Source organism: Centruroides vittatus, unplaced genomic scaffold (assembly GCF_030686945.1).
Source record: "Centruroides vittatus isolate TY-2023 unplaced genomic scaffold, ASM3068694v2 contig_3134, whole genome shotgun sequence".
NCBI classification, from domain to species: domain Eukaryota; kingdom Metazoa; phylum Arthropoda; class Arachnida; order Scorpiones; family Buthidae; genus Centruroides; species Centruroides vittatus.
Genome location: NW_027122020.1, coordinates 42,366 through 58,535, shown reverse-complemented (window position 1 = coordinate 58,535; position 16,170 = coordinate 42,366). Strand labels below are relative to the sequence as shown.

Sequence of the window (16,170 nt, the reverse complement as noted above, 5' to 3'; positions counted from 1 at the left end):
AGCCAATTTCCAATGGAAGTTTTGTTTCTCTTGATGTACCAGTAGCTGTCAGATTCAACAACTACAACTGGCCCAATTTTTGTGGATGATGGTCATCTAAGATAAAAATTTCCAGAATGTAACAGATAAACAAAATTCATTTGTTCTAAATGTCACATAAATCTGTGCATTAATAAATGATCTTGCTTTGTAAACTTTCGTCACAAATAAATGTTCCTTTTGTTAATAAATCTGAAGTAATTTTTTATTTATATGTGCCTAATAATTTTCTATTCATTCTACATATATATAAATATGAAATACATAGAAGTAACCATTAAGATCCATTTGAAATCAGTACAACACTCATAGCAAACAATGACAGAAAAATTTTTAATTTTATTAACTATGCAAAATCCATTTTTTGTATTCACTTTTATTGGCAAGTCTCCATGGAGCAAAGGAGAGTAAGGAGATAATTTATTGTAAAAAACATACTTTGAATAATTCAGTAAAACTAAATTATATGAGAGTTGCAGCTATTGAAAAGCAATAGTGTTTTAACAATGCAAAATTTAAACTATTTTCACTTTTAGGATTATTTTAATGATAATATGTAAGATCTTCACATTCTTTAATAATTAATGCAGAAGAAACAATTCTTAAGTTTAACTTTAGTCACTAAAAAATATTTTTTGTTGCTCTTAATTAATATAAAATGCAGTAATTTCAACATTTAACTTCTATATATATTTTACATTTATTTAATTAATTATGTTATTGCTTTTTTAATCATCTTTATTTTAGTTTCAAAATAAAGAGTTGTATTTTTGTTAATTGTGATATATAAATTTAAAAAAATTCAATACCTAACATTTGCTGTTCCTATATAGAATAGCATTGTCATTCTATTAAATGTTAGTTTTGATGAAAAAATTGATCATAAAAATTATGTTTAAGAAACATTTTCTGATACTAAATAATGATTTATATTTAAAAAAGTTATGGATGTTTGTTGTTTGTTCTTAAGAAATCATCAATACTGAAATGGATATTATGATTATCTGTACTTATATTAGAATATATTAATTCTAATTAAAAATTTTTGTTTTTTAAATATGCTAAATTTATTTATTAGCTGTATATCAATTATTTTTAAATTTTATTAAACATACCATTCAAAACAAGATTTGTAACTCCCTGAAATGCTCCAATTCCAACACCAAGTTGTGCATTTAATTTCTGAGCTTTCAATATTTCCTGATCATATAATCTGAAATAAAGTTTCATAAAATGCACTTCATATCTATGTTGGGTATTTCATAATTCCTACTAAAGAAATTAATATATAATCAAAAAACTTTTTCTTCTTGCTTACTGAATAAAAATACTGAACATGAAGAACATTAGTATTTTCATATTTTGATACAAAATATATACAGTAGAGCGTCGTTTATCTGAAAGCTGGTTAACCGAAATGTCAGTTAACTGAAAGCTTTCCAGTCAGACTGTGTCATGCTGAATCGAACGTTTTTGATACTAGATTAACTTCTAAAATATATATTTTTTTGTTTTTATATTTTTCAATATATTTATTTTGTTTGTGCAAAATAAAGAAATAATTTTTAATGATACAATAACCTCGATTATTATTATAAAAATTTTCGTTAGGCTTAAAATCAACGAAAATTCAACACAAAGCGACACGCAATGGAGAAATTTCAACATTGGATAGGTTAATATATTTTTTCGTACATAATCGGTTATCCAAACCACCCCAGTCCCCAATTGATTCGGATAAACGATGCTCTACTGTATATTAAAATAACACTGTAGTTGATAATTACATAAAATTACCTTTGTTCATTATACAAAAACTATTAATGAGATTTATTTTTATGTAAAGTATCAGTATAGAGAAGTTATTTTTCAATTTTAGATATTTAAAAGAATTTAATTTGCAATGATTAAAAAAATAAGTATAACATTCTACAAAGAAATTAAAATAAATTCTTATAGCTAAAACTTGGGGATGACAAAATTAAAATGACAACGTAGTAACAATGGTTAATAATACCATTTGTCTCTTATGATTAGCTTTACCTTGCCATTGTTATTCATTTTTTTTGTCAGGCTTCAGTTTTCCATTAATTCTCAAACTGTTTCCATCAATGTCTGTTTTGACATAATTTTTAGTTTGCAATATAAAATACATCTTTTACTGAGTTGTTCATATTTAATAAAAATAAGTTATTATACAAATGATTTTTCAACCCACAATCACTTGCAATAGCATTGATTTTCCATGCTTACTAGTTTTTCCATAGGTATTTTTCACCAAATTGACTTACTTAGTTGCACTTCCATGATATCTACATCCTACATGCTATCCAACTAACTGTGTAAAAATTTCAGTCAAAAAAAACTTTTCCTATTTGGCACAGGCCCTCAAAAAACTGTTGTAGAAATTTGCTACTTTGCACAATTTTTTCCCCACAATCACATGCATGCATGGCAATTTTGCACTCTGATATCATTTTTGGTAATCTGATGTCATCAAAAATAATGTCATGTAAATTTCTCACAATTGCTACAAGTAGTCATGACATAATGACATGACAATTTGAAAGTTGCTATGACCCTTGAATGCTTGGTTCTAAGATTTCCTGGGGCACCATGGACCTTCAACAAAGTGTTTTCAATCTTTATTTAATGCCTTAAAAGTACAGAAAAATCATTTTCTGGTCCTTCTGAGAAACATTTCAGCCCTCCTTTCATTTATTGTTTAATTAAATAGATCTGTAATAAAGGACCAATGAGGGCAGAAGGCTCAAAATGTATATTTTTGTATAATAAAGTTCCTATAGTCAATTACTGGTGTGTTCCCTGTGTGATTAGTTTCCTTCAGTGAAATTTATGCATATCACTAAGGAATCCATAAGAAAAATGTGTAATAATTAAACAACAAAAGTTATTACTTCTTCCAGCAAAATTTATTTTTATCAATCTTCCTTTTTCTATAGATTTTGAAATCTCTCATAGCTTAAAATGTGTAAATCTATTATTATATCTCTTCTCTGTCTGTTGTACTTCTGTCAATTCTAAATCAGTTCGTTTTTCATTCATAAAAATACAGAATATTACTAACCAGAAATAAGTATTCAAATTAAGAATCATTCTATTTACTGAACTGATAAACTTAACAACTAATTTTTAATTTATTTAATTATGCATATTAAAATAAATAAAAATTTTAAATATTAACTTACTCAATTTCTTTATCCTCCATAGCAAATGCTCTTACAGTTCTTACATTACCAATAGCTTCATCTGCAACTGCTGCAGCTCGAGCAACCTATTAATATGAATTAACTTAAATATGCAAGTCTCAAATAAGTCAATTAATTTTTAATAAATACAATATTTAAATCAGGCACATAAACAGGAGGGGGTTCATGGACTAAAGCCCCCCTGAATTTTGGTAGTAACAGTGTGGCCATCGGCCATAATATTGTATATATGTATTTATTAATTAAAGTTAGTTTTAGCCTATTTCTTCCTTCCTTTGTTCTAACTTCTAGAACTTTCCTTTCCAACCCTTTTTCCCCATGGGTTGGATTACCAATTCAGAGAAATCGGAAGAACAAAAGAAGAGATAAGGCCCTGGAATGGGTGAAAGAATTGGACAGGACATTCTTGGTTGAGCTCTTGAGGAGAACAAATGTGAGAAAGTAGTGCTCCTGGTCATGAGTAGAACAACTGGAGACTGCAATGAGTTGAGAGATTTATAAAGAAGAATTCCTGATGGTAACTGTGAAAGAAGATACTAAATTAGTACTGGATGAAAATCTACAAAAAAGGCAACAATCTCAGGGAAAAGTTCAAAGTGGTGTACCACCCAAGTTTGTGAAGGCAAGAAAAACCCTGGGTATTTCTATCTTCCTCTTATTCTATCAATCTTTGCCTACTACCCTTCCTATTCCTTAGTTATAAGTAGTATAAGTATTAGGTGTAAGTTTCGGCCTGCCTATAGTTGTTGCACTAATATATTTTATTGTTTGTTAAGCCAGTACTTAGCGCCTTTGTGAAAAGAAAGTATTTGTGGAGTTGAGATCCTAAAGAACCTGTTTGTAAGCGAAAATAAAATACTTTGTTTCGGGAAGTCTTTGAGTATTTATTGTACTATTCCACTCACTGGTCTACATACTTGTCGTTATGAACATCACACTATCTTTGGATTTTGAACTAAATTCAAGAAACTGTTCACATGTTTCAAATTTTTACATTTAAAAACTATTTTAAATACAAATTTAAAATAACACAAATTAAATAAATGAAAATATGAAAAATATAAGGTTAACAAAATAAAAATAAAACTAAGAAAATATAATATAAAAATAAAACCAAAGTTGATTGTAGGGGAACACATGACTGAAAGGTTTTTATGTCCTAATCTTTTTTCTATGATGTATTTCCATGCTGGAGGTAATGTGTTTGCATCTCTTGCATCCAGGCATTGTTCATTAATCTTGCTCTTGTCTATATGTATTTCTTCCATATCCATAGACATAAAAATGGTTAGAGAATGCACTGTTTTAATAATGTTTGCTTCATCCTACTTTATAACCAAGCCTTCTATTCATGACATTGCTGCTAAAATTGTATTACTATGACCTTTTTCCACATTGTATTTGTGTTCCTTGATATGCACCATGCAGTTTCTTTGTGTAATCCCAACGTAATATTTTTTGACCTCTAACTGTTGATTTTCATAGGATATTTCGTAAACTCCAAATGATTCCTTTTTGTTTAGTTTAGTCAACAGTGTTTTGGTATGTTAATGAAAACAAAAATATTAAGAAAAGATTTATTTTACATATATAAATGAAAACTAAGGTATATATTTCTTGTTTATTCATGTTAATGATATTTAGATTAGTTTAATTGTGGACAAAAATTAGTTGCTCAAACTTATGATGGGGCTGCTGTTTTGGCTAGAGAACATAATGGAGTGCAAGCAAAAATAAGAGAGATTTACAAAAATGCTATTTTTGTGCATTATTATGCTCACAGACTAAATTTAATCTTTTCCCAGTCAGCTAGTTTTAATAAAGAATGTAAAATATTCTTTCAATTTCTAAGTGCATTTTCATCTTTTTTTTAAAAAATTCACCAAAAGATCTTTTGCCTTGGATCAGACAATTAAGAAATGTTTTCCATCTGCAGTGCATACTAAATGGAAATATAATAGTAAAATTGTGAATATAAAGACTTAAAATTATTGCTACAAATCATAATCTAAATCAGAGCTGTAGCACCTCTTAACTTAGTCAACACTGTCCATATGCAGTATATGTAATAAATTAGAGTCCCACAAACTCAACTTAATGTAGACTGAGAAGATGATAAGTTATCAAAAGTGACAAGTTTTGTGGCATAGCATGATATCAGTCTAAATAGCCACATTTTCATAAAGATAATATATGTGCAAATTCATTTATGTATTAACTATGTACCAATCATCTCTATTTATATTTGTAGTTATATTTTAATTTAAAAAAATATATTGACTATTTGGTGGTTGCTTTTGAGTCAGTGGCATTCACATCATGGCATTTTGCAGTGGCACCTTAGAAAAAAGACTATATGCTTCGTGAACACATGGAATTTATTCTATTATCAAGTGTTGCCAGTGAATAACAATAATTTATTCTTCTAGTGTTAAGTTATGGAAGTAGAAATTGGATTATTTTTCTTTTTGAACAACACAATGAATTTTATAGTGTGTCAAGTTATCAAGAGTCAAATTTCTAGGACTCTACTGTATATGCTTTTGCTTTCATCACAAACTTATGCTACTGTTGCTTTTTACTACACTTGAACTGTAGATAACAGGCCTAGTGCCGGCTGGAACAGGTTGCTTTATACATAATCAAACACATGATCATATACATGTTTGAATATAGAGATTAATAAAAAAGTTACACAGATTGTAAATATTGATTACTTACAATTCCTGTTTTTATTAGATTGTAATAAGTTCAATGATTATAAAAAAAAAACATTTCTTGAAGAAAGTTTTAATTCTGTAAAACAATTCTATAGAAATATTTTTGATTTGCCAAAATTAAGTTATCTGTACTGATCTCCAGAATATGCTGACAAAACACTTAATTATATAAAAAAAATTCTATAACAAATGATGACTTAAAGATTGTCTTAAAAGAACTATATAATTTGATTATTTTAATTTGTACAATAACATCTACAAGTGTTTGTGCAGAGCATACACTTTCTACCGTGAAAAAAAATACATGCATACAGCTGAAACAAACAAAAAGAAGAAAAATTTTCACCAAAAAATACCTACTAACAACTTTGAAGAAATCAACAATATCTCACTTTTATGATAGAGTCACTGTCAAATTGAATTACTTTATAAAAATTATACAGTGAAATGTCAGTATAATAAACACCAGTTTAATGAAATTTTCAGTATAACATATATATCTTGAATCCCCCACCAATTTCCTATTCAGTTCAATGCAAAAATGTTTCAGTTTAATGAATGCCATTATAACGAAAATTCCAGTTTGATGTAATAAAAATGTGCAGCACTCTCCATCACCTCAGATAAGCTGAATAAAATGGCTGATCCACACAGTGCTTAAGAAAGTTGTAGATAAAACAAGTTATCAACCAGATATAGATATCTTGTATAGACTAGTTATTGGAAACCATGTGTTTATCACCATGGGCACATGTCCGAACATACCATATATCAGGGGTGGCCAACAAGTCGATCGCCAAGCCAATTTTGGTTGATCGCTAGCGATGTCTTGACTTAATGCATTATATTTGTAACCGAACGCAACTGTGTGCATGCAGTTATGACTCGACTCACAAGCAGTGAGTGCACTTTGTACTGAAACAGTGTATAAACATAGTATGTATTTCACACTTCCTCCTCCCCACTTAGGGAGTATGCCTCCCCACTGCCTATGACAACAAGTCGATCGCGACACATTTTTACGATAAAAAGTAGATCTTATGTGCACAAAAGTTGGCCACCCCTGCCATATATTATCAACAAGTTGAGCCAATTTCTCAAAGTTCCAACTGCAATTCATTTGAATGTGGCAAAGTGTGTGCTGTCTTAGTGACACTATTGATATTGGCATCAAGTTTTGTACAGTTAGTGGCAATCAAAATAAATTAGTTGCATTTTGTGATGCCAACAGTGGTGTGGTGCTTATGCTCAACAGAGATCCTGTTGTTTGGATTAGTCACAAGCAAAGTGTAGTAGCGACTTCAATGATTGATGCAGAATATATAGTGATAAATGACGTTGCCAAAGAGATTGTTTGGGTATGAGGAATTCTCAAGGATTGAGATTTCAAACAACACAGACTGACAGTGATTAAATGTGACATCAAAGCAGTGAAAAATTTGGCAAAAAATCCAGTATTTCTTTAACACACTACACACATCAATATTAAGTTTCATTACTCTCCAGGACAACTTGATAAAGCTGATTCACATTGATACTGGGCAGCAATTAGCAGATTTCTTTGCAAAACTGCTATCAAAAGAAACTTTCATTAATAATCGTGATAAAATTTTGAAACTGTAAATCTGATTTCATAATTATTGATTTTTTTTGCTATTTATGCCTTTATGTTTATTGTCATCAGAGCCATCACTGCAAGTGGGAGTGTTGAGGTGAATGTGCCTTGGTCTCATCCTGCAGCATGTCACTGTGTACAGTTGGCATTGTTTTTCAATGGTTGTCAAAAGGATCATGTGCAGAATGACCACGTAATTGTTCTGTTGAAGAATTTTGAACTTTTGTAGAGAGATCTTCTCTCTCCTTTTTAGTATTAAATTTCAGTTTGTTAATGTTAAATGCCACACATTTGTTCCAATACAACTCAACAAGTTTTAATTAGATTTGAGAATTACATAAATGCACAGGAATTTAACTATATCATTGTATACGTCTTTGATTATATTTTCTTTAAATGTTATTTGGTTAATGTTACCCTTGGTGGTAAGATGGCGGCCGGGGGAATTTTTCCCTACATTCTAGACGGCAACGGGAAAAATTTTTTTCCCTGCGTTCGATGTGGCGACCGTGTTTCCTGTAACCTCGAAACGGAGACGCGCGATTTCGCGTTTGTGACGTGTGAGAGAGAGGGAGCTCTTTGGAAATGTTGTGATGTAATGTGTTGGTGCCGAGATCGTCGAATTATGCAAATTTTGTTTGGTGGGAGTGTAGAAGACAGTGGTGTGGTGCATGTTCGTTGTTGGCATCAAATTTTTTTTTTTTACAATATCTGTTCTTTCCGAATTGCTAAAAAGGTAATTTATATTTTTTACGAGTAAAAACAAAAAGAAATTGCGTGCACGTCATGGGCGACGTTGATTTGAGTTCGAAGGAATTCTGGGCCAAATGTACTACCAGGAAGTTTTATAAAATGATGGAAACAGATTATTTGGAATTGGGATTGAACCCGGCAATTGATAAGGCATTCAAATTTGCGGTCAAATTAGGTATATAGCAGATAGAGTCGACGTGTTCTACGTGCGATAAGACATGCAAAATACATTACAGAAGCGAAAGAAATGAATGTCGTCTTACATGCAGTTCGTGTGCAGTTAAATATTCAGTGTATGAAGGAACTTTTAAAAGCAAATGTGGTCGTCTGTCCTGGGGATGTATCTTGTCATTCATATGGCACTACCTATGTATAGAATGTGGTGCTACGATTTCGGCTTTAGTATCCGGGATATCTCGAAAAGCTAGTGTGGATAGGTCGAATCACATACGTCTGGTAATGATGATATCACTAAGTGTAAGGCTGCCGACTTCCAGGGGAAAACAGTTAACCCCTTTCTGTCCGCAATCGAACTCAGTTCGATCGGTTTACATAGCGTTACAAAGAAAATGGTGTTTTAGACCCTCGGAGAAAAAAAATCGGCGAAAAAAAAATGTTTTTTTGGACTTTCGGATGTATTTTCAGTCCCAAATTTTTGAAAAATTTTTTCCCGCGCGAAAAAATTTTATTGCGATTTTAATTAACCCTTAATGAGGGCAATTAACGCTTAATTGTTTTTTTTATGGGATTTTTTTATAGAACTTTATTTATCCTTCTAAACTTCTAGCGCACCGATTTTACTTCGGTAAAGTTATTTAAAGCTATTTTCTGATGTAAAAAACAACATCCAATAGTTTTTTAATTTTTTTAATTAATAGATTTTTTTATAATTACGTGTAATTAAGTCGGGGGGGTCGGAAATTTCAATAAAAATCGTAATTAAAAAAAAAAGTTTTGAAATATCCGCCATCTAGTATTCACCCTACTTTTTACCCTTCTCCTCCCGAGAGTTTCATGAGAATGTCCCGCGAAACACGACACCAGCTGTTCTCAAGGTCATCCAGCTGTGTAAACAATGACTCATCAGTGTCAAGTTTCTCGCTAAGGCGAGAAAAAGGAAATTGTACTTTGAAGTGTTTTCTTCAAAATTAACACATTTCTTTCGTTTTTTTTTAGTTTTGACTATTTTTAATTATGATTTTATTATTAATTATGATTTTTTTTAAAATTCGCGCGGACGGGAAGGGGTTAATCAGCGTCAGGAAAACCTAGGGTCGAAAACGTATGTGGGTGGTGGCGGTAGGAGACAAAGATGACAAGTGTCTTACACAAAACCGTTTATTCTAACTACTAAGTTAACTTACATATTATTGGTACAAATTGCGATCTAGATCGACTCTTGTGGTGATAGAGATCTCCAGTTGTCGGTAGTCGGATGCGGTCCGTCTTCCAAAGATGCGTGCCCGGGGCTGGGATGACGAACTGTCTATTGTACTGGACGTGTGGCCTGGACGGGGGTCACCAGCTGGCAGACGTAGGTTCTGGCGTCTATGAGGTAACACTGGTCCAGAGGAGAACTGCCGCACTTCTTCCAAGAACGACGGAAGGAGGGTCCACACTTGACCTTGCGACTCGGGAGTTTTATATGATTTTCCCCCCTGAATCTCACCCTTTCAATTGGTTCTGTTCCCCCTCTCCCTCACCCCGATTGGTCATTTCTTTGTTTCTATGCGAGACCGGAGACCGATCTGGGTCGGGAGAGTTCCAAGAGGTGTTGACGGAGTCTTTGAAGTTCGTGCTTGTATTTTCCGCCGTTATGGCCCTCTCTTTGACGTTTTTGACCTCCCGCGGTCCGCCAGATGCTTCGGTGGCCATTACCCCCCTTTGTTTCCCGTTTCTGACACTCGTACGCGAGCACCTGGACAAAGCTCCCTCTCTCTCGGTTGACATCCCCTCGGTCGTTCATTATCGTGTCGCGTTTGTTTTAGGATAAGTTTTGGGAGAGTTTCTCTCGTGTCTGGTTTACATCACCAACATGTGTTCCTGACACGATTTGACTCTCGAAACTCCCCAACTTCGGAATTTTAAAATTATTCACCATTTTTACGCGTTTTTGCGATTCCTACACTAAGTAACATGATGACCAGCTTCAAAATAGGCGGCCCGAATAAGATCGTCGAGATCGACGAAACTGTCATTTGCAAAAGGAAGTACGAAAAAGGCAGGTTGTTGAAATCGACGAAATGGGTTGTGGGTGGCATATGTAGACAGGACAGGAACTGTTTTATTTGTCAGGTAAACGACAGATCCGAACAAACTCTAAATTAGATAATTTACAAATACGTCAATTCGGGAAGTTTGATAATAACCGACGAATGGAAGGGGTACAACCACATTGACGACATCAAAGGCGTGGATCGAAGATCTATACCAAACGAAGATCAAGGTTCGAAACTCGGAAAGAAATGTAAAAAAGGAAAATGACAGACAATCAATGTGAGTAAAAAAATGTTTTTATTTCTATTAAAATATGGTTTACATTAGCTTATTATAGTATAGGAGTTACTAGGTCGCGTTATTACGATACAGCGCGCAACGTGCAGTCTCCATAGAAGACCAAAATGGCGACCGGAAACACGTTAGTCACGTGACCACAGGGAAAAAATTTTCCCCGTAGCAGTCTCGAATGTAGGGAAAATTTTCCCCGTTGCCGTGTAGAATGTAGGGAAAAATCCCTCTGGCTACCATCTTGCCACCAAGGGTAACATTAACCTGTTATTTTCTTGAATTTTGATATTATATCAATCATTGATGTTTGAAATTATTTAAATATCCATTTTTATAATATTTCAGAATTTGTACTTTTTGACAAGTAAATTATTTTATTAAAATTTATTAATAAACTAATATAATAATTTGTTTTTTAAATTATAATAGTAAAATAACTTTCATTTTAAAATTTACTAAATACAACTTACTTGTTCTTGAGATAATTTTGACCATTTACGCAGAAAGGAAGCAATAACTGTTCCGCTACCAATAACAGTTGGCATCACAATGATCAATAAAGTTGTCAATTTTGGGGAAATAAAATATAACGAAACAACACAACCGAATGCCTGCAATAATAAAGTTGATTCATTTAAAACTTTCATCATTTTACAATGTTTTATTACATTTGATTCTATTCAAACCTTCTATGTAAATATGCATAATTTATTTGTAAACTGTGTAAACAAAATATAGTAAAAGTAAAAAACAAAATGAATTTATGTTTTAATAAGTTATATTGCAATCTTTTTTTTTCATTAATAATCCTATAAATATTTTGATTAAATTATTAGTCTTAAAATTTTAAATCGAAATTTAAAAAATTAAGTTGAAATGTTAATTTTTCTATTTGAATAGTTAATTAAACGTTTTTATGATGTAATTTATCATAGATTAAAAGAATTTTAAATAAGAAAATTTCATTTAAATAAATTTGAATTATGAAAATAAATATATTATTAATAATAAGAAATTCTTCAAAAAAAATCTTATAAATCTTAGAATAAAATAATGATTACAAAATTTTATATTACAATATTCCTATTGAAATTTTAATGTGTAAAAATAGAAATGGATAAAAAAAAATAATTATATATATATATATATAATTTTTAATTATTACCTGAGTTATACTTCTTAACCCATATGAAATACAAAGTTTTAATGAACTTTTAAACTCTTGTACATCTGAAGTTAATCTAAAAGTATATCAAATTAAAATGTCTTAAATTATGAGAATATTTACAAATTTTCTAACATAAGAAATATAGTTCATTACATTATATGTAGAATATAATAATAATTTTATTAAACTTTTTGGTTACAAATTCTTAGGTTTGGAGTAAATATAAGTTAAAAATATAATAATTTGCTTTTAAAGAACTCCAAGCTAGGTCATTACAAAATAATAATCTTACATCATTAATATTACTGCTAACAAACTTCAATTGTTTATTCTTACAATGGAAATTAATCACCAGACAATTAAATAATAAATGAGACAAGGAAAACTTTCCTAGGTTATAATAAATGCATATTTCATCTGAACATAATTTAAATATAGACCTTTTCCAAATGAATTTAAATTTATTTAGTCTTAATTGGCAAATTGACTTCTTAACATGGAAATTTGTCTTTTTATAATAAACAAAAAATATAACTGGCAACCAATAGAAACCCCCTCTCATTCATTCAGTGTTCTAGAAAATTCTAATAAATTTCAATTTTAACAGCTACCTAACAAGTCCACATGAAAATATGATTCATAAATATGTATTAGATTATATTTTTGATAGAATTTCTGTTAAATCTATAGAAAATATTATTTATGAGCATAAAAGTAATCTTTTGTTAAATATGCCATTGAAAAGTCACAAGCTATAATTTAGTAAATAGTTCAAAATTTAACTACCATAGATAAAATTAGAGACTGTTTCTCAATACAGTCAAACCTGTTTTTGTGCGGTCTTTTTCCGTGCGATTTTTTATTTGTACAATTTTTTTTGTGCAGTATATGAAAATTTCAATCAAATTGAAACATAATTGACTCCTGTAAAATTTTTTATAACTCTATTGGATGTTTTCTATGACATCAGCAGGTTTTTTTTCATTTTTTATTCAGTAAAATTTTTTTCTCATACTTTTTTTTGGTCCCTTCTTATTTTAATAGCATAAAAATCATAAATATTATGTTATATTTGAACAGATGCATAAGTTAGCTCCCCTCCAGCTTTAGACTGCAGGTGTGAAATTTCAGCCTTGTTAAATGAAATAACACTTCCTGCAGCTATATTTATCAAATAAAATCATTTTTTAACAATTATTTTTAACTTTTTAATGTTAGATTCCTATTTAAGTGAAAAAAATTAATTAACATAAAAAATAAAATTCTTACAACATTTTTTTCCTATTAGGGATTGCAGAAAAAAGCCCAAGGAGTTAAAAAAGCAATTCCTAATTATTTCCTATGGTTTTGAGTTATTTTCTACATGAGACTTTTTTTAATGCGGTCCCTATTCACTGCATAAAAAAATATTTTTTTAATTGTGTTGCGAAAACTATTTTTTATAGCCACTCGTGAAGTTTCATGCAATTTTTTTTATGCGTTTTCTTTTATGCAGTCCCTATCCACCGCACAAAAACAGGTTTGACTGTATTTGTAAATTTCAAACAATTCTGTATACATATTACTAATGATGGGTTATGGAGGGACTTATACAACATATTAATAGTAATATTAATCATTAAGTAAATTTATTAATTGATATTAGAAAAATAAACTAAACAAATTAAACTGATTAAAACAAATTGTAATATTATTACATAATATAAAATTTAATTTTACTACATAAAAATATTAATTAGGCCTACCTGCTAAGAATTTCTCCAGTTTTGTGTGCATCAAAAAATGCTATATCTTGTTTGATAACAGAATTAAATAATGATTTTTTTATATTATAAGCAATTCTTTCTCCACTATATGACAGCATTGATATATATAAAAAAGTGAAGAAACTCTATAAGTATATAAAATAAATTTATATATTAATTTTAAATTAATTAAATATAATTACATTGAAAATTTAATATATATTTATAAACAAATATTTAATTTCAAATAAAAAAGAAATTAGTCAATACCTGTGCCAAGTATATATGTAATAATCTTAAACTTGGATTTTTTATCTGTTGAAGAAAACTTCCAATTTCAGTTTGTCCAGAGCAACTAACAAATCTTGATACAACATTTACAACATCTCCTAATAATACGGGTATTTGGATATTATAATATGCAACAGCAATTGCACTCTGGAAAATTTTATATATAAAAATTTTAAAATCATTTAAGTTATTTAATTAAGTATGTATCTTAATTATTAAACTATTTAATTAAAAATACTTAATTATTTACTTCAAAATAAAATATTTTTTATTAAAACCTAAATTAAATTTACAAATATTAATTGAAACAATTCTGAATAAATTAAATACTCTTTCTAAAAATTTATATAAAAATGAACTAAAGAAAAATTTTATTTGTTAGTATTTATTAATAAATTTATTTTATGAAATTTTTAAGCACAAATTTACATGGTATTTAAATCAAATTTTTAAAATATAAATTCAACTTAATACAAAAATTAAAATCTATACTATAATTTATGAATATTTATAAATTTCAAAACAATGATAAACTTTTTTAGACATTTCCATCTCTTTCCATCTAGATCTGAAAAAATTTGGACCAAGGTTTATAGAAAACCAGGTTTTCAACCCATTTTAATTCTGTATAACTCAGTAAATCCTTGTCACATCAAGTTCTCAGCCTTTAAGGCATTGATAAGAAGAGCATCTACCCATTGTACCAGCTTCCACGACATCATAACGAAGCTGAATTACATCTTAAAAATCACAGAGCAGCATGAATAGTCAATAAAAGTAACACAAAATTTGATCGTGACCTTTCAGACATCAAAATGTAAACATACACTAGTAAACCAGAAAAGAAGGATTGTTTTAAAACTTTAAGAAAGATACATAAGAAAGCAGCCAACACTAACAATATCACATTAGTATATTGATGCAACCCAGCAATCTTCAAAATTCTCAGGAATGATAAAAAACCATATAACCACAATTCGGCTTCAGGGATTTACTCCATCCTGATAGATGAGCAATATTTCAGATCAAAACTAATCTATATGAGTGCTACTGGATATAATTTACAACAACTCAGAGAACATAAGTATGCATTTGAAAAAATCTCAATAACACAACACTGGCAGCTTACTCACAACACCAAGACATACAAGTAAACTGGGAGCAAGCAAAAATCATCAGATCCACATCTAATATGCATACTATAAGATATCTAGAAAGATTAAAAATTTATAAGGCTCATAAAAAATCCAGGTGCATCAACCATAGAGATGCAGACAATCTGTCTAACTCATGGCAGTCCATTTATGAAATTTAATTATTTTGTCATATTATTAACAGATAATTATTCTTTTATTTTTATTTTATTAATTTTGCATTTACTTATTGTTACTTATTTCATATATTTTATTAAGATAATGCACTTGAATTCAAATTCTTGTTCTTTTAAAGTTGTACTCACATTCTTTTAAATTTGTATTTACGTTCTTTTATTTTCCATTCCATTATATTCTGTAACTGAGAAAAATCAATGAAACTGAAAATGTTTGAAAATAATCTCTTGAAAAATCTTTAACCGGTGTGAAGTATGAAAAATTGTCCAAGCAAACATTTTCGGATCCCTCCTGGGTCCTTCTTCAAGCAATTTTTCATACTTCATGCCGGTTAAAGGTTTTTCGAGAGATTATTTTCATCTTACTCTGATGTGCGACAATTTCTTACTGAAAATGTTTTTACTTTTATTAAAATAGTTGCTGGATTTATAAAGGAGTAAGTTTTTAATGATATTTTTACAATTTATGAAACTATTTTTTAATCAAAAAATTAATCTAATGAGCAATTATTTATTGTGACATTGTCACAATGCTGGGCTGCAATTTTTAATCATATTTTTAATTTATTTAATTTAAAATATGTGCTTTCCACCTCAAATTAGTAGTGGCTTGCTCCTGTACATCATACTTTTCCTTTAACAATAGAGTTGTGCTAGTCATCTATTAACTGATTTCAGGGAAAAGTTTTGAATTGAAATAATGTAACTTCTGGTTTGCATCAGAAGTTTGTATATAGTTAATCTGGGCCTCCTGCCCCTGGTTTCCATATC

General features: G+C 29.8%; 1 protein-coding gene across 1 annotated transcript in view; it reads right to left on the bottom strand.

Moving 5' to 3' along the window:
- The window catches only part of LOC136973326 (mitochondrial potassium channel ATP-binding subunit-like), a 55,584-nt gene that overhangs the window by 28,238 nt on the left and 11,176 nt on the right, over positions 1-16,170 (bottom strand). The window contains exons 3-8 of the mRNA XM_067268060.1: positions 14,049-14,216; positions 13,779-13,924; positions 12,031-12,106; positions 11,336-11,476; positions 3,249-3,334; positions 1,155-1,252 (exon numbers count right to left, since the gene is read on the bottom strand). Of these exons, the coding sequence (XP_067124161.1) occupies positions 1,155-1,252; positions 3,249-3,334; positions 11,336-11,476; positions 12,031-12,106; positions 13,779-13,924; positions 14,049-14,216 (715 nt within the window). The remainder of the gene's footprint in view (positions 1-1,154; positions 1,253-3,248; positions 3,335-11,335; positions 11,477-12,030; positions 12,107-13,778; positions 13,925-14,048; positions 14,217-16,170) is intronic.